General features: G+C 42.1%; 1 protein-coding gene across 1 annotated transcript in view; it reads left to right on the plus strand.

The window, feature by feature from the left end:
* The window catches only part of reck (reversion-inducing-cysteine-rich protein with kazal motifs), a 163,865-nt gene extending 141,529 nt beyond the window's left edge, over positions 1 to 22,336 (plus strand). Inside the window, exons 22-23 of the mRNA XM_067980885.1 lie at positions 1,700 to 1,855; positions 9,836 to 22,336. Coding sequence (XP_067836986.1) covers positions 1,700 to 1,855; positions 9,836 to 10,051 — 372 coding nt within the window. The 3' untranslated portion in view covers positions 10,052 to 22,336. The remainder of the gene's footprint in view (positions 1 to 1,699; positions 1,856 to 9,835) is intronic.
* Positions 22,337 to 25,357: the final 3,021 nt, after the last annotated feature.

Below are 25,357 nucleotides of genomic sequence, written 5' to 3' on the forward strand. Positions count from 1 at the left end.
TTTAACTTCTATTTGTCAAACATTTAACCTCTTTGAAACTTCCAACTTCCACTGTTAACACATTCTTGCCTTTTGGAGATCTGCTTTATAAGTTCCCTCACCCTTCTCACTCGGGCAAGAACTTTCTCCTAAACCTCTCAGAATCTTCTGATCTGGATGGGGAAAGCATGATCTTACCTACCTTCCATGTTACCAAGGAAATCCAAGGGGATGCAACTATTAGTGACCAATCAATTCAGTCACAGGGAGCCTTTTCTCAGGTGTCATTCAACTGGATAGACGCAATCCGGAAGCTATAATTGACAGATTTGAATTAGTTTGACGAAGAACAGCTTTCCAATTAAGTTTTAAACTCCTTTTGCCTTGCCAGTGTTTAAATTATAATAAGGGAACACATTTTGTGATATCGGGGTTGTTTGAGGCACTTCCTTTGTTGTTAACCTTATTTATCCTAAGACCATAACACATTCATTGATCTATTGATGTGCAACTTCAGTCAGTTTCTCTCCACAGATGCTGCCTGACCTGAGTGTTTCCAGCATTTTCTCTTTATTTGTCAGGCCCAGTTCAAGCTACCATCATGGTCTGAGTTGGAAACATCTGGCTGGTACTAGGATGCATGAAGATTTTTGTGTAGAATTTCCCAGAATGCCCATAGGTCACCCCAGTGGCACTACCATCTCCCAAATTCTGCTGTGCTCCGCTCCATCACTCCTCTTCGATTTCCATTCCACCTGAAACTCCACTCTACTCCTTCAACCTCCTACGCATTTGTTACAATTTTGGGTCTGCACTCGACATTCTCTTGGTCACTGATCTGTCCTGTAAGTGGGTGTTCTTCCACTGTCTGTATCTCACACCAGATCTCTCTCAACTGTCCCCTGTTTTAGCTTGACAGGAAGCCAAAGGTTTGACTTCAGATCCTTCCCTAGCTCTCCATGTTTGGGGATTGGCCATTTGACTTGCCAGTCAAACTGGCCACTGCCCTCTTGGGTGAAGGCATTCCTTGGAGCAACCCCTTACTGGGCTCACATGGATGAAACTATTCCAACATATTACACCCAATTTTGTCTCTGAAATGTGTTAATGAGACGTGTAATAATGTCAGGGCCTGTAATGTAGATTTGGTTTATTAACATGTTGTAATTGGAGCATAGATCAGATAATGTTGACTCTGGTAGAGTGGCATTTTATGCCTTGCTCCTGACTCCAGGTTCAATGTATTTGAGTTGGTAAATTGAACACACGCACTGGGGCCAAATGACAAAATAAAAGGGCTCCACTGAAGTTACTAAATGTAATGGCATCATTTTTAAAGTCGTTTTTGTTGCTTGAAGTGAGGCAGAAAGAAAGTAAACTCTTCAATGAAAAGAATTCTATTGGTGGTAGTGTACAGATGCCAAATGTGCTTTGCTTATATTAAAGCCATGTTATTGATGGAGCTGACATTCTCTTTTAAGAACAGGAGTAGGCATTCAGCCCCTCGAGCCTGTTCTGCCATTCAATTAGATCATGGCTGATCTGTATCACAACCCCACTTACCTGTTAGTACCAGGTGCAGGTAAAAGTCCAAATGCTTAATGTGTGATGTTCATAAAAGACGATTGATTACCACTGGGACATTGTAGAAAATAAATTTGCAATCCATTACAGTCTATTAATGCAGTCTATTACTGTTTAATTTTCTTTTTTCTTGCAGTTAAATGGGGGAAGACCAGTGTCTGTACACGACATCCTTTACACTTTACGTCTCCATGTTTCAGTACCTCAGTGTGATGTTTTTGGGTACCTAAGTATAGAATCTGATCTTGTGATCCTCATCATTCCAGTCGATCAAGATCCAACAACACTGCAGGTACAGTTTAAATATTATGCAATCATTGTTTCTTTTAACTTTGTAGTCATGTTTTGTGTAGTACAGAAAAATACATACACAATAAAAGTTCTAAGGTAAAATCAGTTGCATCTAACACATTATTCTCTACAGAATAAGTCTTGCATCCAGTGTGTGTCCTTTGTGTCATGCCTTTCAAAGGTGTCACGCCTGAAAGTGTGACCTCAGATGTCACACTTCAAAAGATAGGAACAGGAGTAGGACATTCAGCCCCTTAAGCCTGTTCCACCATTCAGTTAGATCATGGCTGATCTGTACGTCTGTACATCCACTGGATCAAAGTCAGTGATTGACTGAAATTAGCACTTACCTGTTCAGTTATCAGTCAAATAGTCGATTGACTAAATGTGAATGAATCAAAAGCAGTTTGATTCATTGAAACTGGGAGAAGAGTTAGGGGAGGTGATCAAAGGTAAGGTCAAAGAGGAAGATTTTAAGGAGGTTCTTGAAGGTGGGGTGAGATGAAACAAGGTGTAGGGGTTTAGGAAGAGTTTTCTAAAGTGCAGGACCATGATGGCTGACTGCTCTGCCACTGATGGTGGAGCAAGGGTCTGCAGAGTAATCCAGACATTGAAGAACATAGGATGTGAGCTGGGGCATGGGGCAGCATGTCGCAGAGGTTAGGTGGACCAAAGCCATAAAGGGATTTATAAACTAGGAGGAGGATTTTGAAATTAATATTTGAGGGATGGGGAGCCAGTGGATGTCAACGAAGACAGAGGTAATGGGTGAACAGGACTTAAAATGGGATGGGGTACAGACAGCAGAGCTGTTTGTGCAGGATGGAGCTCAGGAGGCCTACAAGAGTGTTGGAGAAGTTGACTGTGGAGGTGACAAAGGTATGAATGAGGGGGTTCAGCGGCCAAGTGAGGGATAGAGACGGACAATATTGAAGAGGTGGAATTAGATGGTTTTGGTGATGGACAAGATGTGAGGTCTGAAGCTCAAGTCAGAGTTGAATAGAACACTGAGGTTGCACACCATTTGAATTAACTTGAGTGAGGAGCCATAGAGGAAGACTGGAATCAGGGACTGCAGTGTAGAATTTCGGTCAAGAACCGAACTTGTCCTTTTTCAATAATATAGAGATCATGACATTGCACCAAGTATAGGCAACATCTCTGATCAGAAGGGATACAAATTCCACCGGGAGGACCTAGGAAAATTTGACTGGATAACACTCTGGGCTCAGAGGCTTCTGTTTGTAAATCTTTTCTAGCTCAGATTATCTCTGATTTAGGAGCTTTAGCAGTTGCCCTCAAAGTCTAGGCAAATGGATCTAATTATGCCTCAACCTCCCCTGAAGAAGAGAGCCTATCGAACTGATTGAATTTCTCATAAAACTCTTAGAGCTGTTTTTTACCATGATCCTTTGTACTATTTGTCCTCCTCAACCTCTCTGCAGTATTCGACTGCAGTTGGTCTTTTCTGTTTTTGCTGCTGCAGCACATTAGGCATACAACTTTACACATTGTGTCCCCTGTATGATTAATGTACGTTAGTGACCCTAAGTACTCATTCCACGTGAGACAACAGGAGAGTTGTCAACTTTCCCTGCGCGTTAATTAGACCAAGCTCAACATCTGCAGTGGACAAATTGTTTCTCAAGTTGCAATGGAGTGCCCTGTGCAGGTACCTTTCTTGGTAGCTTAGATGATCATGTGACCTTTTAAAGTAACCTTTGTTATCTTTCATAGTCTTCAGAATGTCATTAAGACCTAAATAGCCCCGTGATATTCCATTCAATACGATGACGAATAAAATTTCTCCTAAACGCCATGTTTAGGCACTATTCCCCTGACTGCTGCAATATGGCTGTAGATGGGCCAATATTGGCAATTTAATCTGGACATAAAACCTTCAGGAGAGCTACTGATGGAAGAAAAGCAGGAGAGGTAGTGATATTAGAGCATAAGGATTTAAACAGAGAAGTGGTCCAAGCAAAGTCCATTTGGATTGAGCTGAGGAATGGCAATGGTTTGGGAGTACACTGCCACAGCACTGAAATGGCCCTTTTCAAAGTCCCAAATGACATCCTATGTGACCGTGACGATGGTGCACTTTTCCCTCCTCATCCTTCTCAACTTGTCTGCAGTCTTTGACACGGTTGACCACACCATCCTCCTCCAACGCCTCTCCTCTGTTGACCAGCTGATTGGGACTGCCCTCACCTGGTTCCATTTTTATTTATCCAGTCATAGCTAGGGAATCACCTGCAGTGGCTTCTCTTCCTGCTCCCGCACTGTTACCCCTGGAGTCTCAAGGATCTATCCTTGGCCCCATCCTATTTCTCATCTACGTGCTGCCCCTTGGCGACATCATCCAAAAACACGTCAGAATCCACGTGTACGCTGACGACACCCAGCTCTACCTCACCACCACCTCTCTCAACCCCTCCACTGCATCTGATTTGTCATGCTGCTTGTCCGACATCAGTATTGGATGAGCAGAAATTTTCTCCAATTAAATATTGGGAAGACCGAAGCCATTGTCTTTGGTCCCCGCCACGAACCCTGTTCCCTAGCCACTGACTCCATCCCTCTCCCTGGCCACTGTCTGAGGCTGAACCAGACTGTTCGCAACCTTGGAATCCTATTTGACCTTGAGATGAGCTTCCGACCTCATATCCTCTCCATCACCAAGATCGCCTACTTCCATTTCCATAATATCGCCTGTCTCCACCCCTGCTGCTGAAACCCTCATCCATGCATTTATTTTCAGACTTGACTATTCCAATGCTCTCCTGCCCAGCCTCCCATCTTCCACCCTCCATAAACTTAAGCCCATCCAAAACTCTGCTGCCCATATCCTAACTCTCACCAAGTCCCTTTCACCCATCATCCCTGTGCTCGTTGACCTGCATTGGCTCCCCGTCCAGCAATGCCTCGATTTCTGCCTTCCGCGCCGTCAGAGACGTCTTGAACCTAAAATTAGAGGAACATTTGGGAAACAAATTTTTATGGATACGGTAGTATAGTGGTTATGTTACTGGACTAGTGATCCAAAAATGTGGACTAATAATCCAGAGAATGTCAGTTCAAATCCCACCATGATTTTAATTCAGTTTGAAACCAGCTTTTTATTTAAAATTCTTTTATCAGTAAAAGTGACCGTGAAGCTGTCGGATTGTCGTAAAAACCTAACAGGTATACTAATGCCCCTTAGGAAAGGAAACTGCTGTCCTTACCTGGTGTGGCCTATATGTGACCCCAGTCCTACACCAACTTGACTGATTCTTAACTGCCCTCTGAAGTGCTCTAGCAAGCCACTTAGTTGTATCAAAGCGCTTCGAGCATTCAAAAAGAAGGCTCACCACCACTTTGTCTGGGCAACTAGGGATGGGCAATAAATGCTCACCCACATCCCAAGAATGAAATGATTTAAAAATAGCAACAAACACGATATAATTAGATTCAAAGTGAGAATAGAAAATTAAAAAGGAAAAGTCAAGGACAAGGATACTTTACTGTTTATTAAAAATAACTAATCACTATGAGATCAAGGACCTTGTCCAGATTAAATGGAAAGAAAAATTGAGAAATAGAACTGTAGACCAGCAATGGAAAATATTTAGTGGAGATGGAAAGGGTACAAGTCAAATACATTCCAGGAAAGAAAAAAAAGGAGAATGTACCAAAGGCAGGTGTTCCATGGATTAAAAGAAATTAAAATGAAATTTGAAACTAAAAAAAAGCATTTAGTGTTTACAGGACAGATAATAAAAATGAATCACAGGGAAAATATAAAGTATACAGAAAAGCCACAAAATAAGAGATTAGAACAGTTAAGAGGGAATAGGAGAGAAAATTTAAAATAAAACATAGAAGGACTCTTTTTATTTCCTTTTATCAGCACACTAGTAATAAGAGCATGTTCAAGGTAGGGGTGCTAAGAGATTCGTGAGGCAAGCAAGTGGAGAATGAAGGAATGAAACAGATACTAAATAAGTCCTTTGCCTCAGTTTTCAAAGAGAAGGTGGATGTTGGGGTTGTAGAATCACCAGAGATGGGTGTAGAACAGTTAGTGGAGGCTATTATTCAGAGATGAGACTAAAGAAGTCACTCTGATTTGAGGACGATAAATCACCAGGGCCTGATAGTTTACACTCAATGATGCTGAGGGAAGCTAGGTTTAAAAAAAAAATGGAGATTGAGTATAATTTTCCAAAACTCTGCATAGAAAAATTGTGACAGATGATTGGAGGGTAGCAAATATGACTCCATTCTTCAAAAAAGAATTGAATACATGAAATTATATGCAATTTAGTCTTACTTCAGCTGTCTTTAATACAGGGTGAAATTATTAAGCCCTTGGAGAAACCTGAGCTAATCAGGGCTAGTAAGCATAGGTTTCTAAAAGGCAAGTCATGCCTTACCAACCTTGTAGAATTCTTTGAAGAAATAACAGAGGATGGATAAAGGAAATGCAGTGGATTTGGTTTATATGGATTTTGAAAAGGAAAATAATGGCACATGGAATTAGGGGAATGTTGCCACATGGATAGAGAGATGGTCAGAGGGCAGAAAGCAAATGGTCGGGGTAAAGGTAAGTTTCTCAGACTGAAAGATGTGATGAATGGTGTTCCACATGGGTCTGTGTTGGGGGTGCTCTTATTTACTATATACAGATAAGCTCTGTATATAAGTGAGGGAAAGCTAATGAAATTTGTTGATGACACCAAATTAGCAGGTATGGGAAATTGTGACAAACCGTCAAGATCAATACTTAACCTTCTCAACTCCAATGAAACAGCCGTAACTAAAGTCATGAACAACATCCTCTGTGACTCTAACTATGGTGCGTGGACCGTCCTCATTCTCCTTAACCTCTCTGCAGCATTCAACACAGCTGACCATGCCTTCCTCCACTAGCACCTCTCCTCCATTGTCCAGCTTTGTGGGACTGCCTGTATACAGTTCCAATCCTAACTATCTGAATTTAGCCAGCTGTCACCAGCAAAGGCTTCTCTTCCCTCCCCTGCATTGTTCCCTCCAGAATCCCCCAAGGATCTATCTTTAGCCCCTCTTCCTCATCTACATCCTACACCTCGGTGACATCTGCAGGTATGGCGTTCAGGTTCCACATGTATGGCAAGGACATCCAGCACACCATCTGCCTCAACCCCTCGACTGCTTCTGTGCTGTCAGACGGCTTGCCTTAGATGGACCACAACTTCCTGCAGGTCAACATCACGAAGACTGAAGATATCATTTTCAGCACAATCTTTGCTCCCTTGCCACTAACTCCATCTCTCTTTCTGGCCATTGTTACATGCTTGACCACACTATACACAACTTTATTTTTTTTATTCGTTCATGGGATGTGGGTGTCGCTGGCGAGGCCAGCATTTATTGCCCATCCCTAATTGCCCTTGAGAAGGTGGTGGTGAGCTGCCGCCTTGAACCGCTGCAGTCCGTGTGGTGAAGGTTCTCCCACAGTGCTGTTAGGAAGGGAGTTCCAGGATTTTGACCCAGCGACGATGAAGGAACAGCGCTATATTTCCAAGTCGGGATGGTGTGTGACTTGGAGGGGAACGTGCAGGTGTTGTTCCCATGTGCCTGCTGCCCTTGTCCTTCTAGATGTTAGAAGTCGCGGGTTTGGGAGGTGCTGTCAAAGAAGCCTTCGCGAGTTGCTGCAGTGCATCCTGTGGATGGTACACACTGCAACCACGGTGCGCCGATGATGAAGGGAATGAATGTTTAGGGTGGTGGATGGGGTGCCAATCAAGCGGGCTGCTTTGTCCTGGATGGTGTCGAACTTCTTGAGTGTTGTTGGAGCTGCACTCATCCAGGCAAGTGGAGAGTATGCCATCACACTCCTGACTTGTGCCTTGTAGATGGTGGAAAGGCTTTGGGGAGTCAGGAGGTGAGTAACTTGCTGCAGAATACCCAGCCTCTGACCTGCTCTTGTAGCCACAGTATTTGTATGGCTGGTCCAGTTAAATTTCTGGTCAATGGTGACCCCCAGGATGATGTTGGTGGGGGATTCGGCAATGGTAATGCCGTTGAATGTCAAGGGGAGGTGGTTAGACTCTCTCTTGTTGGAGATGGTCATTGCCTGGCACTTGTCTGGCGTGAATGTTACTTGCCACTTATCAGCCCAAGCCTGGATGTTGTCCAGGTCTTGCTGCATGCGGCATGGACTGCTTCATTATCTGAGGGGTTGCGAATGGAACTGAACACTGCAATCATCAGGGAACATCCCCATTTCTGACCTTATGATGGAGGGAAGGTCATTGATGAAGCAGCTGAAGATGATTGGGCCTTGGACACTGCCCTGAGGAACTCCTGCTGCAGTCTCCTGGGGCTGAGATGATTGGCCTCCAACAACCACTACCATCTTCCTTTGTGCCAGGTATGACTCCAGCCACTGGAGAGTTTTCCCCGATTCCCATTGACTTCAATTTTACTCGAGCTCCTTGGTGCCACACTTGGTCAAATGCTGCCTTGATGTCAAGGGCAGTCACTCTCACCTCACTTCTGGAATTCAGCTCTTTTGTCCATATTTGATCCAAGGCTGTAATGAGGTCTGGAGCTGAGTGGTCCTGGCGGAACCCAAACTGAGCATTGGTGAGCAGGTTATTGGTGAGTAAGTGCTGCTTGATAGCACTGTCGACGACACCTTCCATCACTTTGCTGATGATTGAGAGTAGACTGATGGGGCGATAATTGGCCGGATTGGCTTTGTTAGCATGCAGTGTAACCCTGAGCTGAGTTTCAGACCCCATATCTTCTCCATCCCAAAATATTGTCTGCCTCAGCTCCTCCACTGCTGAACCCCACATACTTGTCTTTGCTGCTACTGCTCCAATGCTCTCATTACTGGGCGTACTTTCTTTACCCTCCATAAACTCCAGTTTATCCAAGATTCTGCTGCACACATCGTATTCCACACTAAGTTTCATTCGTCCATCACCCCTGTCCCCTCTCCCATTCCCCAATGCATCAAATTTGAAGTCCTCATCCTTTCCTTTAAACCCATCCACAACCTCACCCCCTTCTATCTCTGCAATCTCTTGCAGCCCTACACCCCCTCCATCCCATCACAGTTCCTCTGACCGTGGCATTTGGGGAATCCTTTGTCCCCTCTCCCTACTATTGGTAGCAGAGCCTTCAGCTGCATGGATTCCTCTCTAAACCTCTCCATCTCCCTCTGTTACTTTCAAAACTTGCCCAAAACCCATCCCTTTAACCAACCTCTTGGGCATCCTTCCTTCCTTCCTTCTGCCCATCATGTGGTACCACTCTTTCCTCTGAGTCAAGGTTGCAGGTTCAAGTTTCACTCCAGAGACTTGAGCATATAATCTCGACTGACACTTCAGTGCAGTACTGAGGGAGCACTGCATTGTCGGAGGTGCCATCTTTCAGATGAGATGTTAAATGAGGTCCCGTTTGTACCCTCAGGTGGATGTAAAAGATCCCATGGTACTATTCGAAGAAGAGCGGGGGAGTTCTCTCCAGTGTCTTGGCCAATATTTATCTCTCAACCAACATCTCTAAAACAGATTATCTGGACATTATCTCATTGCAATTTGTGGGACCTTGTGTGCAATTTGGCTGCTGCATTTCCTACAATACAACAGTGACTACACTTCAAAAGCACTTCATTGGCTGATAAAGCACTTTGGGACGTCCTGAGGTCATTCATGGAAGACCTTTCATTTTGTCTGTGAAGCATCTTGGAATGTTCTTTGCATTAAAGGCATTACAAAAATGCAAGTTGTTGTTGTAAATGACAAAATCTGACCTGTCTGAGCACTAATAATTAATCCAGATATCCTTGTCACTGACAGTGTTGCAGGCTGAACCAGAATATTTTATTACATTCCATTTTATTGTGATTCAAACTGTCGCAAAAGGTAATCTTGAGCATTCTTAAACTTCTACCATTGAGAATGCTCAAAATATTAATAACTGAGACTGTTTTTGTTTTTAATTGCAGATTGAGGCTTGCAATAAAGAGGCTGAGAAGATAGACTCTCTGATACAATCTGGTAGTCCAGCTTTAATGGCCCATGTTCCTCTATCAGCACTCACCACCTCACAGGTGCAAGTTTCATTAAGGGGTTCATTGGACTCAGCAGTGACAATCTTCTCCCCATCTGCACTTTTACTAAACCTAGTGGTTGTTTTGTCAGGGTTTTTATGCTTCAGATAGATATTGCTTGTTTTTAGCAGAACAAGACTGTATTTAACTTGCTGTTGAATTACAGGTGGAATGCATGCTTAATGGCTGAACTACAAACCTCTACATAGTAATTATAGAGGGAGAAGAGAAGCCAACGAGCTATACAAAATTTAAACTTTAGTATCTTTTAATTACAAGTAAAAATCCAAAATATATCTTTTTATACAAATCTTTTTATGAAGGGATTTGTTTATTTTATTTAAAATTAATGCAGTTTAAGTTAATCAGTTAGTTCTAGTGCATTTATTTCTTAGAAATGTTTAAAAGAATTTGGATCTTGATGTGCAGCAGTTTACTAGTCTAGTGTGCAACAAGCAAATTGACCTAAAATGTGGAAATGAAGAAATTCAGTACCTTTACTTAAGATTTTGACATTTGTAATTTCAACCAACATTACATGATTTCAGATTTATTTTAGTATATTCTGTAAAGCACAGTTAAACCTCAGCACAAATAGTTCATAATTTTTATAGAAGTCCAGTGTTACATAGAATCGAGAGTGCAGAAACAAGCCCTTCAGCTCAACTAATCGCCACATGAGCCTCCTCCCACCCTAATTACCTCTTCCCACCCTGCCCCAAATCCATCTATTCCCTTCACCCCGGCGTATGCATCAAGCCTCCCCTTAAATGTATCAATGCTAACTGCTTCAGCATTCCATGTGGCAGCGAGTTCCACATTTTCACCACTCTGTGTTAAGGATATAAGAAATAGGAGCAGGATAGGCCATACGGCCCCTCGAGCCTGCTCCGCCATTCAATAAGATCATGGCTGATCTTCTACCTCAACTCCACTTTCCCGCCCTATTCCCATATCCCTTGATTCCCTTGGTGTCCAAAAATCTATCAATCTCAATCTTGAATATACTCAACAACTGAGCATCCACAGCCCTCAGGGGTAGAGGGTCCAAAGATTCACGACCTTGAATGAAAAATGTTTTCCTCATCTCGGTCCTAAATGAGATTGAGACTTTGACCCCTAGTTCTAGACTCTCCAGCCAGGGGAAACAGCCTCTCAGCATCTACCTTGTCAAGCCCTCTAAGAATTTTATACGTTTCAATGAGATCACTTTTCATTCTTCTAAACTCCAGAGAATATAGGCCCATTCTACTCGATCTCTCCTCATAGGACATCCCTCTCATCCCAGGAATCAATCTAGGTGTGGTCTCACCAGAGCCCTATATAATTGCAGCAAGACCTCCTTACTCTTCTACTCCAACCCCCTTGCAATAAAGGCTAACGTACCATTTGCCTTCTTAATTGCTTGCTGTACCTGCATGTTAACCTTGTGATTCATGTACAAGGACACCCAAATCCCTGTGAATACCAACATTGCTTAGTCTCTCACCTATGAAAAAAATTCTGCTTTCCTATCGTTCCTACCAAAGTGGATAATTTTACATTTCCCCACATTATGCTGCATCTGCCACCTTCTCGCCCACTCACTTAACCTGTTTATGTGTTTCTGCATCATCCTCACTGCTTACTTTCTCACCTAGCTTTTAACTCACTGGTTCTCCGGGGCTCTGCTCATTCTCCTATGTTCCTTCCTCATATAAATAACCCCTGCCACTCATCATCCAACCCTGTTGATTATTTTGCTGATGATTGCCCTCTACATTCACCAATTTTCCCTTCAGAACACAGTCCCCCCTGCTCATCAATGGTATCAGCCTTGACAGTTAAACCTTAAAATGAAGCCAGATTTAATTTTAAACATTTGATTTTGTTCCTGTCCCTAAGTTTAAAAATCCAATTTTTCCCAGATATACTTCAACCATCACTATAAACCTTTTCAGAACCAGCACTAATGCACTAGGGTGGCCAGATGCACTGCAGTCGTCTTTTCCAGTTCTGTACATTCCCATTTAGGTCTATTAGAGAACCTGTCTAAGCTCCTTAATTGTTTCTTTACATGTTTACATCAATCTCTTATTTTCCTATTTGTTTTCCTTTCTTCATTTTGATTGGTTTCGAAATTCATAGAAAATTCTGCACAGAATGTGTAGCTGCTTTCTGCATTAATCCCACTTCCCAGCTATTTTCCCGTATCTTTTAATAGTTTTCTTCTTCAAGTGTTTAATTCTCTTAGCATTGTGATTGACTCGGTTCCAATAGCTGCTTGTGTCAACGCATTCCATATTCTAATAACCCTTTGCCTGGATACTTTATACTTCTGGTACTAATCCTAAATTTATGTCCCATATAATCAATTCCACATCTTTCACTCTTTTTTTCCTTCACTCTTTCAGAATTTTGATCACATCTGTTAGATTCCCCCTATACCTCTGCTGCTCCAGTAAATACTTCCATAGTTTTCAACAGACTCATCATATCTCTGGGACACCCTGCTCCCTACAATCTGAGAAAAATACATTTGCTCCTATTCTCTGCTTTCTGTCCTTCAACCAGTCATCCATCCATGCCACCCACTTTACATCTAATACTATGGGCCTTAATCTTTGCGACAAGTTTATTTAGCAGTTTACCAAATACTTCCTTGAAATTCCAAATATACCACATCCAGCGTATTACTTTTGCCTATAAGCTTGATAATTTCTTGGAAGAATTTGATTAAATGAGTGAAGCTTGATGTACCATTTACAAATCCATTATGTCAATGCCTGATTAGCCCAAACATTTCTAATGTTATCCCTATTTAAGATCTCTAGCAGTTTTCCTGCTACTGATGTGAAGCTAAATGAGCTATAGCTACATTCACCAGCCCCGAGTCCTTGGGCACAATTACAGTTCCCAGAGAACTTTGGAAAATTACAATTAGTGCCTCTGCTATTTCAGCACTAATCTCCCTCTGTGTTCTAATGTGTACACTATCTGGGTCAGGTTAATTATCAATTTTAACTCTTATTAATCTGTTTAATACAGTTTCCTTTCTAATTTTTTATACATCAGGAGTTCCTCCACCCCCTCCTCAGGTGCTCCTTCCATTGCCCCCATCTGTAAATACAGAGGTCAAATACTTTTTAAGTATCTGTAATGATATTGTCCCTTAGTGGCTCTACTGCTTCTTTCTAATGTGCTTATAAAAGTTATTGCTGCAATTCTTTCTGTTGATGCTAGTCTTTTTTCATACTTTCTTGGCCCTTTTTGCTGCCCTCTCTGCTTTTGCTATTTTTCCCAATTAACCTTCTGTATTACTGAGCTTATTTTTATTGTATATTTCCTTCTCTACTTTTGGCCTAATCTTATTCGTCCAAGCAGTTGGGGCCTTTGTTGTACCACCTCTGCTCCTGGCATGATCTCTTTAGATGGCACTCTACCTATTTCATATTTAACTATTTCCCACTGTTGCTCCATTGTTTTAATCTGCCAACTTTACCATCCAATTAGGTGCCCTCTAAATTCTGCTTTTTCCCACACCAGCACCTTTATTTCTCTCTCTCGTTAATCTATTCTCTATTGTAAATGTACCCAACTCTTTGAATACTGAAGTTCATTTTCAACTTTCAAAGCACATACACATTTTCTTTCACATTTGGAGTTCAAAACTCTGGCAGTTCCTAATGAATATTATAAAGTAACATTAAAGCACTGTACATATACACCAAACATTCCCTCATTCTAAATTTTTATTTTGAAACAAATTAAAACTAAATGAACAATTCTAATTCTGATGCAGGAACAATGCTTCAGCACCTCTTAAGACTAATCTTATAGTCTTAAGTTCAACAATATGCTCAACAATTTGGGTATGGAACAGGGAACACCCATTTGGCCATGAGGCCTATTCCCTCCATAGACTATGTCCAATTTGTCACATTATCGATTGTATCTAACCCGCTCAACCTCCTGAGGGAGCAGGCCAAACACAGCTAAAACTTTGATGATCCAATTAAGTGAAGTTTCTCCCTGATACTACCCAGTTGCATTTTACAGCTGATTTGTCCATTATCCCCTCAGCACAGAAACAAAAGGGGGAATTTTACAAATTTGCACCCTGGTGCAGATCTTCCCCCGCAGAGAGTGCATATTGGAAATTCAGGCACAGAAGTCAGCAGGCCCTACAAGCTTTTAATCTCAATGGATGGAAAATCTTGCAGGGCCACAGACCTCATACTTGAATTCCTCACGGTATGCAAAGCTCCACATTGGGTGTGTGTTTAGTAAACACTACCCTAAAAGTCTCTGTGGACAAAACAGGTCCCAACGTTTTTTTTTAAAAAATGAATGGACCTGCCTGCATAACATGTAAGCAACAAAGTTCCAATTATGTAGTATTCAGTCGGATCCACTAGTTGTTTAAATAGCATGCGTAACTGAGCCATGCTATTCTGTCTGAACAACTGGTGCATGAATGAACCGTCAAATTTAAATAAACTAGTATGTTTTTTTTAAGTAAACAAATGGGCAAACTGCTTGATATTGGTACACGTTATGGTGCATGAATATGGTATTTCCTTGCTGTGATTCAGTTGGTTTGCTGCAGTTAGATTTTATCCCTGAGCTGTAAAGATGTCGGTGTTCAGTGGAGTAGGGTGAACCGAGACTGGATTTTTTGCCGTGTTAGTAATATCAAGTAGGATACAGTTGTGTGAATCATTTGTTTAAGTTCTATGGCAATGTCTTAATAATTTGGTGATAATGGACAACCAATTGTATTTTTTAAATGAAGGAATAGTTTCTAAAATGAAAGTATTTCAGGTCATAGTTCTCTCCGATAGTTTTCTCTTCTATAAAAGGTTTGTGCTTCATAGAAACCATTAATAGATTCTTTGTCCATGTTCAGGGCTGTCCCAAGTGCTGCTCATGGCCAAAATGGGTTTATGAAAATTGGCAAAAAGAAAAGCAAATCTTTACTCGTTAAAGGTTGTTAAGGAAAAACTGTACAATTACACAAGGTAGAAATAAACCTGCACTGAAGTATTTAAACCTAGGTCAGACCTGGACTTAGTGATCTTAATGATGGCTAAGTATTACCAGAGCAGTGACAGAAGTGAATGGTGCAGCGGAGTTTTTTGGCCCAGGGCTCGGGTGTATTGGAGGATATGTCATAGAACAACAGGACAAGGCAGAGCACTCTCTCGTGCACGTAAAATCTAATTTGCATTTGTCGTGGAAGTGGAGTTCATATTCGTTGATGTATACTTCCAATCTTGACTCCGTTATACGTTTGGGGTGGGGTGGGGCGGGGGGAGATCGTCTTCCAGCATTAAAAAGGTTCCATCATTCTTCCATCACTTAGCTGACGAAGACATGCAGGTCGCCATAGGAAACATGCAGGTCACCATGGCTTTTGAATCTTGCTGCTCAGCCATTTTGTACACTTCAGGCTTGTTTAACAATTATTTTGGCTTTTGTACCAGTTAAATGTTCATTAGCTGCTTGAGAAGAGTTAAAGTACCATCATTACAGGACCGTTGTGATTGGCTGCATTCTTTTTGCTGTAACAAAATAACACGTTTCACAACCACAAACTCCTGCCAGTTTGTTAGTGAGTCATAAGTAATGTTGTAAATGGGCATTTAACGTTTTTTTCCAAAAAAAAGGAAACTATAGCCCGTAGTTTTTCATTAAGCTGTCAAGGGGTGTTTGTAGCATTGAGAATTACCCGTAGTGGGTCATAAACTTTCAGGGTTTCCTCATTGATGTTTTGACATGTTGAACTTCACTTTTTAGTGTTGGTATTTTCTTTTTGTTTTGATTCTTTTGTGTTTATTTTTCCACAACATTTGAACAGATTGAGAACAGCAATGTGATGCAAGGCCACATGATCCACCTTGGTGATGATCTGCAATGGTCCAGTAAGAACAGTATTACACTGTCATTGAGTCCCAATCCCTCAATTGTCCCCGTGGCTGTTTGAATTATGTCTAACGTAATGGTGGTGTTCTGAAGGTAGTGTGTCCAAAGTTGCGCATCGTATTATAAATATGGTTTCATTGATAGTGTTATAAGATAACCTGTTTCAGCTATAATGAAATGTCCTCAAGGTGCATCCCAGGTTAGATTAGATTTGTTGATGACTGCTTGACGTTCTTTGGATGGTTTCATTGAATGATCAGTAATCATCCCATGTTCTTTTCCTTTTCCACCTTTTGGACTGTCAAAATAGCACCCATTTCATGATTAATACATTTCTTGTTCCCATAAAAATACCATCTGCCACTTCTTATTACAGCTGCTTAATTCGTCCGATTCCTTTCGATGCAGTCTCTCCCTTATAGTACCCATCCAGGCACACAGCTGGTGTCCACAAACTTTCATAATACTAGTACATCGCCTGTAGCATTACAGCTTATCAGCTGCACCTGTGACCCGTTCGTGGACTTTCTTGTCTCGGGCTTCTCTTGGCTTAGGTTTTTTGGTGAGCTCAGACAAACCCTCCCCTTCCAGTAGTAATTTTATAATTGTCACTGACCTAAATATGCATTTGGCTCTATAACTTCTTGTTCAAGTTCAATATCTTGTTGCTTGAATTCCATTTGTTCCCAGTACCGTAGGTCTGTAGTGGCAGCTACTTTGTTGGTTGGCTGGCAGGCCTGTTGGTGAACTTGCGACCCATCAGAAAACTCTGACATAGGTTGGCTCTTGGTCTCATCTGCCGTGACATTGGCTGATAGCCCTGTCAATAAAACATGCGAGACCAATGAAATAGTTGAAATATGAGCTTGCATTGAACCAAGCCAATCAGGTAGCTGAGAGATGACACATTTAAAAGCCTCAATCCAACAGCCAATCACAATAGACACAAAATATTTATTGTATAGATAAATTTCTGTAAGTCCACTCCTCTGTGACATTTATGAATAGCCATAACACATCCCCGCAGAACTCCACCTAGTCACTCTTTTCTCTCAAACCCTTTTCTATTATCAGTTTTTCAAAAAATATATAAATCACATTCTTATAAGTGCACTACCAAAGCATATTTAAATATAAGTTGTAATTTTATTCAAGCATTCACAGGAGATCCTCTTCAGATTATGTTGCCATTTAATAAACCTGGATCTGAAGCAGAATTTTTGACTGACAAAAAAATGAAAATTGTGTTTGGGTGAAAGTGAAGTTGGGATTGCGGAGAGCAGAAGTTTTACTAAAGCAGAATCTTTTGAAGCCAAATTACTAACTTTGGGCCAATGTAGAATTAATAAAACTTCAGAACTTTGATAGCACTCCATCTAAGCATTTCTAGTTTCAATAGGTAATCGCATTGATTAAATCGTTCAGTGACATGGGCTATGTGCAAGAAGTTCAGTTTTCACACTACCTGTTGTAGTTCAGCCATAACTTGCTGGTTTGATGCCGACTTTAAACTGACATAATTCGAGTGTGTATGTGTTATGATCATTGTCTTACAAACAGTTTACATCCTAAATCAGTATTACAGCATAAGGTATCTTTGAAGGAAATGGTAGCACTTTTTTTTAAAGGGCATGAACAAGCTTTAAATAATGGTTTATCATTAGAGTATGATGAACTGCAGTTCAATCCTGATACAGTGCTTGATTTCTCAAATAGTTGAAATGAGCACGATACCAGACTGAACACGGCAGCTGAGGTCAGGTCTCTGATGGATAACATCAGTTTCTTCTTGTATTTTAATGTGGACAATATCCTTACAGCGTGGATTGAATTTTCAGAAGTGTTACAGCTACTGTGAACTATTGGTAACAGGACTTCATTTACCCCAGCTCCATGGTAACCACAGTAAACAATAGGGGTCAGGACTTCAGCACACCCCAGTTCTATGATAAAACACAGTAAAATACAGGGGACAGGACTTCAGCCTTAGCTGAGTTAGTAGCTCTCTTGCTTCAGAGTCAGACAGTCATGGGTTCAAGCCGCTCATCAGAGACTTGAGCACATAATCCAGGCTGACACTTTAGTGCAGTACTGAGAGAGTGCTGCATTGTCGGAGGTGCTGTCTTTCGGGTGAGACGTTAAACTGAGGCCTCATCTGCCTGTTCAGGTGGATGTAAAAGATTCCGTGGCACTATTCAAAAAAGAGTAGGGTAGTTTTCCCAGTGTCTTGGCCAACATTTGTCTCTCAATCAATACCGCCAAAAAGCAGATTATCTGGTCATTTATCTCATTGCTGTTTGTGGGATCTTGCTGGGTGCAACTTGGGTGCCACATTTCCCTTGATAACAGGGACAACATTTCTAAAGTAATCTATTGGCTATAAAGTGCTTTGGAATGTCCTGAGGACCTAAAAAGCACTACATAAATGCAAGTTTTTTCTTTCAGCGTGCCCCAGCACCAAACTGTGTGCCCTGTCTCCATGACAACCACACTAAACTACATTCGCCCGCATCCACTTAAAGGGAGCATGATCCGTTACGAGCTGGAAGGTTCTCCCTAATAAATAGTATTTCAGTGTCTCCAACACCCATACGAACACACCTTCTCAACTATAACACAGTTTCGTTCTCGAGGTAGCATCTTTCTACTCAGGTACATTACGGGATGCTTGGCCCCTTCGATAATCTGGGACAGTATTGCGCCTAGTACAACGCATTTGTCTAGAGGATGAAATCCGGAATGATCAGTACTGGATCTGAGCATTAGGTATCCCGGAGGTCCACAAATGCTGTTTCCCCTCCAGGAGTCCATCGGACCATATTTGGCTGCTGAGGTTCGATTAGATCTGTCAAAGGGGCTGCCCTAGTGGCGAAGCCTGGGATAAATTGTCGATAATATCCAACAAGTATCAGAAAAGTTTGTTTTTTTTTGTTACGGGTCTGGCCATTTCCTAATGGCCTCTACTTTATCAAGTTGGGGCTTAACTAATCCGCCCCCAACTATGTACCCCAAGTAACGCACCTCCGACAAACCCAAATGGCGTTTCCCTGGGTTGGCCATCAAACCTGCCTTTCTTAAGCTACTGCTTCTAATTTTGTTTGGGACTCCCAGTCGCCGCTGTAGATTATAACATCGTTTAGGTATGCAGCGGCGTCCTGAGCATGAGGCTTCAAAATCCGATCCGTTAGCCCCTGAAAGGTGGCAGAAGCCCCGTGCAACCCAGATGGCATCACTCGGTACTGGTATAGACCTTCAGCTGTTACAAAGGCCATTTTCTCTTTGGCAAAATCCGTTAATGGTATCTGCCAATCCTCTTTCATATGGTCCAGTATGTCCTCATACATGAAGCACAAAAAGTCAACATAAAGGTGCAGCAGGTAATCCGGAAGGCAAACGGAATATTGGCCTTTATACTCCATCCCCCTAGAAATAAAAGCAGGGAAGTCATGCTACAACTGTACAGGGTGCTGGTGAGACCACCCCTGGAGTACTGCGTACAGTTCTGGGGCCCTTATTTAAGGAAGGACACACTTGCATTGGAGGCAGTTCAGAGAAGGTTCACTAGGTTGATTCCAGGTATGGAAGGTTGTCTTATGAGGAAAGATTGAACAGGTTGGGTCTGTACTCACTGGAGTTTAGAAGAATGAGAGGAGAGCTTATTGAAACATACAAGATTCTGAGGGACTCGATAGGGTAGATGCTGAGAGGATGTTACCCCTCATGGGGGAATCTAAAACTAGGGGGCAAAGTCTCAGAATAAGGGGTCACCCGTTTAAGACGGAAATGAGGAGGAATTTCTTCTCCCAGACGGTCGTGAATCTTTGGAATTCTTTACCCCAAAAAGCTGTGGAGGCTGAGTCATTGAATACATTCAAGGCTGAGTTAGACAAATTTTTGATCAGCAAGGGAGTCAAAGGATATGGGGAAAAGGCAGGAAAGTGGAGTTAAGGTAAAACTCAGATCAGCCATGATCTCATTAAATGGTGGAGCAGGCTCGAGGGGCCAAATGGCCTACTCCTGCTCCTGTCTCATGGTCTAAGTTGGCATTTCCCAGACGTTCAATTAGCTTGTCTACCTTAGGCATGGGGTAAGCATCAAACATACAGGCTTTGTTTAATTTTCCAAAATTATTACAGAATCTCCAAGACCCATCGGGTTTTGGTATCATTACTATAGGGTTTGACCATTCACTGTGAGACTCCTCTTATCCCGAGCTCTAGTATTGACCTCACCTCTTGGCAGGCCTCCTGTCTCTTCGCCTCAGGGATCCGGTACGTTATCCCCTTGAGAACTTCCTTCAAAACATGGGGCAAATGTAACCAAGTTCCTTCTCTAATTCCACATCTAACCACATTGAGCAGTTCAACCTAACCAGTTTTCTCCATAATTATAACTCTATTCAAAACTTTGTAAGTTGGTTTTGATAGCTGTCACTACGTGCAGGCCTTTTTGAGTCAGAATGAATACATACCTGTCTATTGCGACCAAGATTAGTTTTCAGACCAGTACCCCATTGTGCCTATTCATTTATAGCATTTACAGACAAAATTAACCCATCCGTATTCTGTTCCAAGAATCTTTTGAATATAGGGAGGACATAACAGCAGTCACTGCATTTTAAAGTGGTTCTGTGTGAAACACTTTGGGATGTTCCTGCGAGATGTGAAAAGGCACTACATAAACGCAAGCCTTTTTTCCTTTTCAAATAATCCTTAAAATGATGTTCAATGAAATCTCTACTTCCAGCCATCGTCCATAGAAATGTCTTTAAACTTCAAGTTGAAAACTCAGGTTTAGTGCAGTGGTCTTTGTTGAAGAGTTCCGGTTTTTCAGAGTTTGTGCACGTGCAAATATCCACAAAAGATGCAGGGGTGGAATTTGGAGGGGACGAGGCATAGATTTTACCCTGCCAGCCTACTTTGCCATTTGTCTGTTTTGGTTAATCTCCTAACCAACTTTTCCACTCCCTCAGTAGAAAACCTTTTTCCAACACCTTGATGTGCAACTCCCCCCATCTCTTCACTCTTCGGTAGAGCATTTACCCCTCATGCAAACAATATTTCCTCTCACCTGCTCCCTTTAGAATATATATTTAGATCCTTTGCTTTCTCCCTGGCTTGATGTAGTGCAAAAACCATCATTGCGCAATAGCATTGCACTCTCGGCCTGAAGGAATCCACATCAATTTTACTGTTAGTCTCTCAGGACCAAAACATTCCTACTAAAGTATTTTCAGCAAATGCCAAAACCGGTAACACGCGTTCTATCCATCCGAAGGTTTTTGTACTAAATCAAATCCTCTTGTTCGAAATTGTAGTTAGATGCTTTTTAAAATGGTTTGTTCATGCTCCTTTAAAACAGTGATGCCAAAAAAATGAAAAATTGAATTGTATAACTTGATTAGACTGAAATACATTGTCTGCAAATATCTAAAATGAAAAGTATTGAAGTTTAGTAGGATAGGTAATGGAGTGTTTTTTGCACAGTTATTCACCAGTGCTGCCTTTTTAAATTTAATTGATATTTGTACATTGATTGCAGAAAATGTATTTTTCCATTAAATAGTTAGTATGATTGTTTTTCAGTTAAAGGGGAAGGAATGCTGAGGGAATATTTTTTTAAAAACTATTGTTTTTCTGTAGAGTACTTTGAATAAGTAAACTTTCCTTCCCCTTTAAGAATTAAAGTTTGTACTGCAGTAGTGAGAGTTAATAGTCTTCATAGTGTGAAAGTAATTGATGCTATGAGTTTTTTTAAAACCGATATATAAATATAACAGCACGCAAATGCAAGATCTAACAATTTACAGATTGTTGCTTTATTTTAAATGAGCAATGAGTATTTTAACAAAAGTGATAAATACTGTTCTCCTATATCAGTGATAACATTGCTCTCTATTTTTGTTAACACGTTAAAAAGAAGGAAGCCATTTCTACAGTATGACAATCATTTAAATGTATAAATAAACTGAAATTTATTATTTTAATAATCCTTGAAAGGTGAAGAAAATACAATGAAGTGTTTAATTCATGGGCTGGAGCTGAAATATTTATAGTGTATAAGCTATTTAAATTTTTATGAAGGTTTTGTTATACAACTTTATAGAGAAAGTGCCATATGAAAGTATTAATGCATGACAACTAATGGATCATCTTCAAAATAAACTGAAGTCCATGTTTAGAATGTATGACGTTGATGTACTGTTGAGCTGAATGTTGTGCACCATTTTAGCTCTATTTTTGCTCTTTATTTTTGTACTTTGTGCACACAGGCCTATCTTTTTTTATATGAAGTCATTTTTATATCTTCAGTGTTACGTCGTAGGTGCCTTCCACAAGATTTTTTTTAAAATGGAAGATGTGCAAAAATCAGAGATTTTTGTCATGTTTTAGATTTCGTAAATGTGTAGGCACTTAATATTTTAATGTAGTCCTCAATTTATCACAGTACAAGGACTTGTTCTTCTTGGGAAAAATACTAGTATTTATGTTACACTTGTAAAATTCTATTAAAGAAGTATTTTTAAAAAAATTGAAGTGATTTTGTTTTGATTATCTAAATGGTTATTTAGAATATTCATGTATATCCTCTACACATTGCTGGATATTCTGTCTTTATTTGTTGCAGACAATCAGGTAGATTTTCCTGGACACAGCACCCTATTACCAAGCACAATTTATCGTCAAATTAGACATTATCCCACTTTGTCGGTGTAGGGCCCCTAGCACTGCTTCCATTTATCCTCAAAGCACGTTGTTACACCTCAGGGAGGCATTAGTATCGAAATTCTATGTAGTTGTGACCCCGATATTAACTTGGACAGGAACACGACGTGCGAGGGAGTTAGCGGGTGACTATACCGCAGCATCTCGTGACGTTTAAGCCTGGCCGATTTTAGCGGCCAGGCATCATTTAAATAAAGCTTCATGGTTCCTCGATGGTATGACGTGTCTGCGGGTGTGTCGCCACCCAAATGATGCAATTTCCCGGCCACTATTTAAAGGCTCAGTCCACCTCTGCACGGGAGGCTGAGGGAAAGGACTAAGGAAAGTATAAAGAAGAGTTGCAAATGGGAACGATGTCTGCAAAGAGAGGGAAGGTCACCCCCAATGCTTCCCTGGAACTAATGCTGGGTGTAGTGAGGGCCAGGAGGGATGTGTTGTTCCTCACAAGTTGGAAGAAGACACCCACTGCCACAATTAAGAGAGCCTGGATTGAGGTGTCTCAGGAAGTGAGCAGCAGGTGCGTGATACTGAGGACCTAGAATTGGTGCAGGAAAAGTTTCAATGACCTGACTAAGTCAGGAAGGGTCAACACACATCCTTTCACTGTTGCCAATAACCCCATCCTCATTTCATCTCTGAGCTGTGTGACCTGCACCTCCACTCAGCAAACCTTCTCAATTCACACTAGCCAATCTCTGCAAATGGATGACAGCCCGTCTTCCTGATTCTCACTTTCACCATATACACTACATGCAGAAGAAGGACACATCCTTGCGAGCCATTCATAACGCTGTCCTACCCTTTTTGCAGTGGAAGAGAGTGCAGAATGCCAGGGAGGGGGCCAGGACCAGCAACGACCTACCAGAGCTCATGGAAGTGACCCCGCCGGAGAAGGAGGCACTGGAAAATAGCAGCACTTTGAGCATTGGTGATGGCAAGGTTGGCAGAGCAGCAGAGCAGGGTAACCTTATATCCCCTCATCTCCTACAATCAACTGCACCTTCAGCCAATTTCAACACATCAACCAGTATGGTCAAGTGCTTCATGTGCACATTAAGGTCTTCTAAGTATTATCACTAAATCTTCACCCTTCATTCCTCCAGGGCCCTCACATGAAGACATGAGCCCCTGCCAACAGAGGAGGAAGACTATTCCTCGGAGAACTTCATCCCTCCTGAGGACGCACCATCACACGCTACATGGTTGTAGGCACCAACGCAGATACTGGTGCATCGAGTGGGTGTGTTAGATAGGTGAGTCTCGCAGCACAAACAAGTAGGAGCAGATAGTAGTGACAGACAGCCGAGGGCGTGCCGGAGGGCGTCATCCTTGCCAAGCTCTGCTCAGCGGGACAAAGATGTAGAACTCCGGGGGCTAGCCAGCAAAAGGAGAATACTGGAGACACAAACGTGCAAGGTGTTGGCAGTCCTGCCAGACACTCTGTCCACCATCTGTGTGCGGTGCTTTTGCAGGGGTTATCAACTCTGCAATCTACCATGGAGCATGTGCCCACCTACAAGGACACTGCAGCCAGGTGCTCACAGCAACAGTCATTGCTACCAGTCTCTGTAGCATTCCTAGAAGCTCATATGGCTGCAATGCACACTCTGGGCTCCAACATCTGTTCTACCTTAGAGAAGTTGGTGGATAGAATAGATCGAGGCTTCTAAGGTATCAGTCATATCCTCCTGTCTGCTCTCCTGTAGACTAGCAGGAATGATGTGCCGCTACCCCAGGGGAGGAAGGTTGGTGGAACAGATGGAGTGCGTGCAGACCTCTGCGTGTGGCCCAGACTGCCCCAGCAGAAATCAGTAGCAGGACCCTCGGGCTCGAGCACCCAGAGGTCATCAGCCGTGAGCATCTCAGGAGTCTGAGGAAGATGCAAAGCAGCCTAACGCCATGTCTGCTCAAGTCACTGGGGTAGCACCTCGTAGAAATGATAGAACTAGGAAGTGAACGGCTACAAAGAGCACATGGGTTCGCATTTGAGTGTTGCACGAATCGACTTGTTAATATTTGATTTATGATGCACCTTAAAACCTTTTTCACTCCTGTGCTTTCTGTGTGCCCTCTGCTTTCAAGGCAATTTCTGTTTGGTTTTTATTTCATAATTGTGGAAGTCGGTTCAACATTTTAGAATCATAGGTTACAGCATGGAAGGAGGCCATTCAGCCCATCGAGTCCGCGCTGGCTCAATGCAAGAGCAGTCCAGCTAGTTCCACTCCCCCGGCCTTTCCCCATAGCCCTGCAAATTTTTTTCCTTTCAAGTACCTGTCCAATTCCCTTTTGAAGGCCATGATTGAATCTGCCTCCACCACTCGCTCGGGCAGCGCATTCCAGATCCTGACCACTCGCTGCGTAAAAAAAAGTTTTGCCTCAAGGTGACGAGTTAGAGGAGTGCAAAGCAATGGAGTGACGGTTGTAGGACTATTCGTGTAGGGGGGTCTGGTCACATAAGAGTGGTAGAAGTGACAGGTTTATGCGAAGCACCGAGCTACAAGAGCATCCTTGCATTTCGGACCGCGAGATGATCCACTCCATCTTCCTCATCGTCCTCTTCCTCATCAGATGATGAGTCCTGCAGGCATTCTTCCTCCTGCACCTCCAGTTTTCTTTGTTGTGGCATGCTGCGTCCTCCATAACATTGTACAACGATTCTGGAAACTCTGGCTGGCGAGTGTTACAGAGAACCTCCAGACCTGTCAAGGCACCTGAACCTCAACTTCAGCATCCCAATGGCCTGCTCTATGACACACCTTGTGGCTACTGTTGTAGCTGTTCTGCTGTG

This window comes from Heptranchias perlo, chromosome 3, assembly GCF_035084215.1.
Source record: "Heptranchias perlo isolate sHepPer1 chromosome 3, sHepPer1.hap1, whole genome shotgun sequence".
Lineage (NCBI taxonomy): Eukaryota > Metazoa > Chordata > Chondrichthyes > Hexanchiformes > Hexanchidae > Heptranchias > Heptranchias perlo.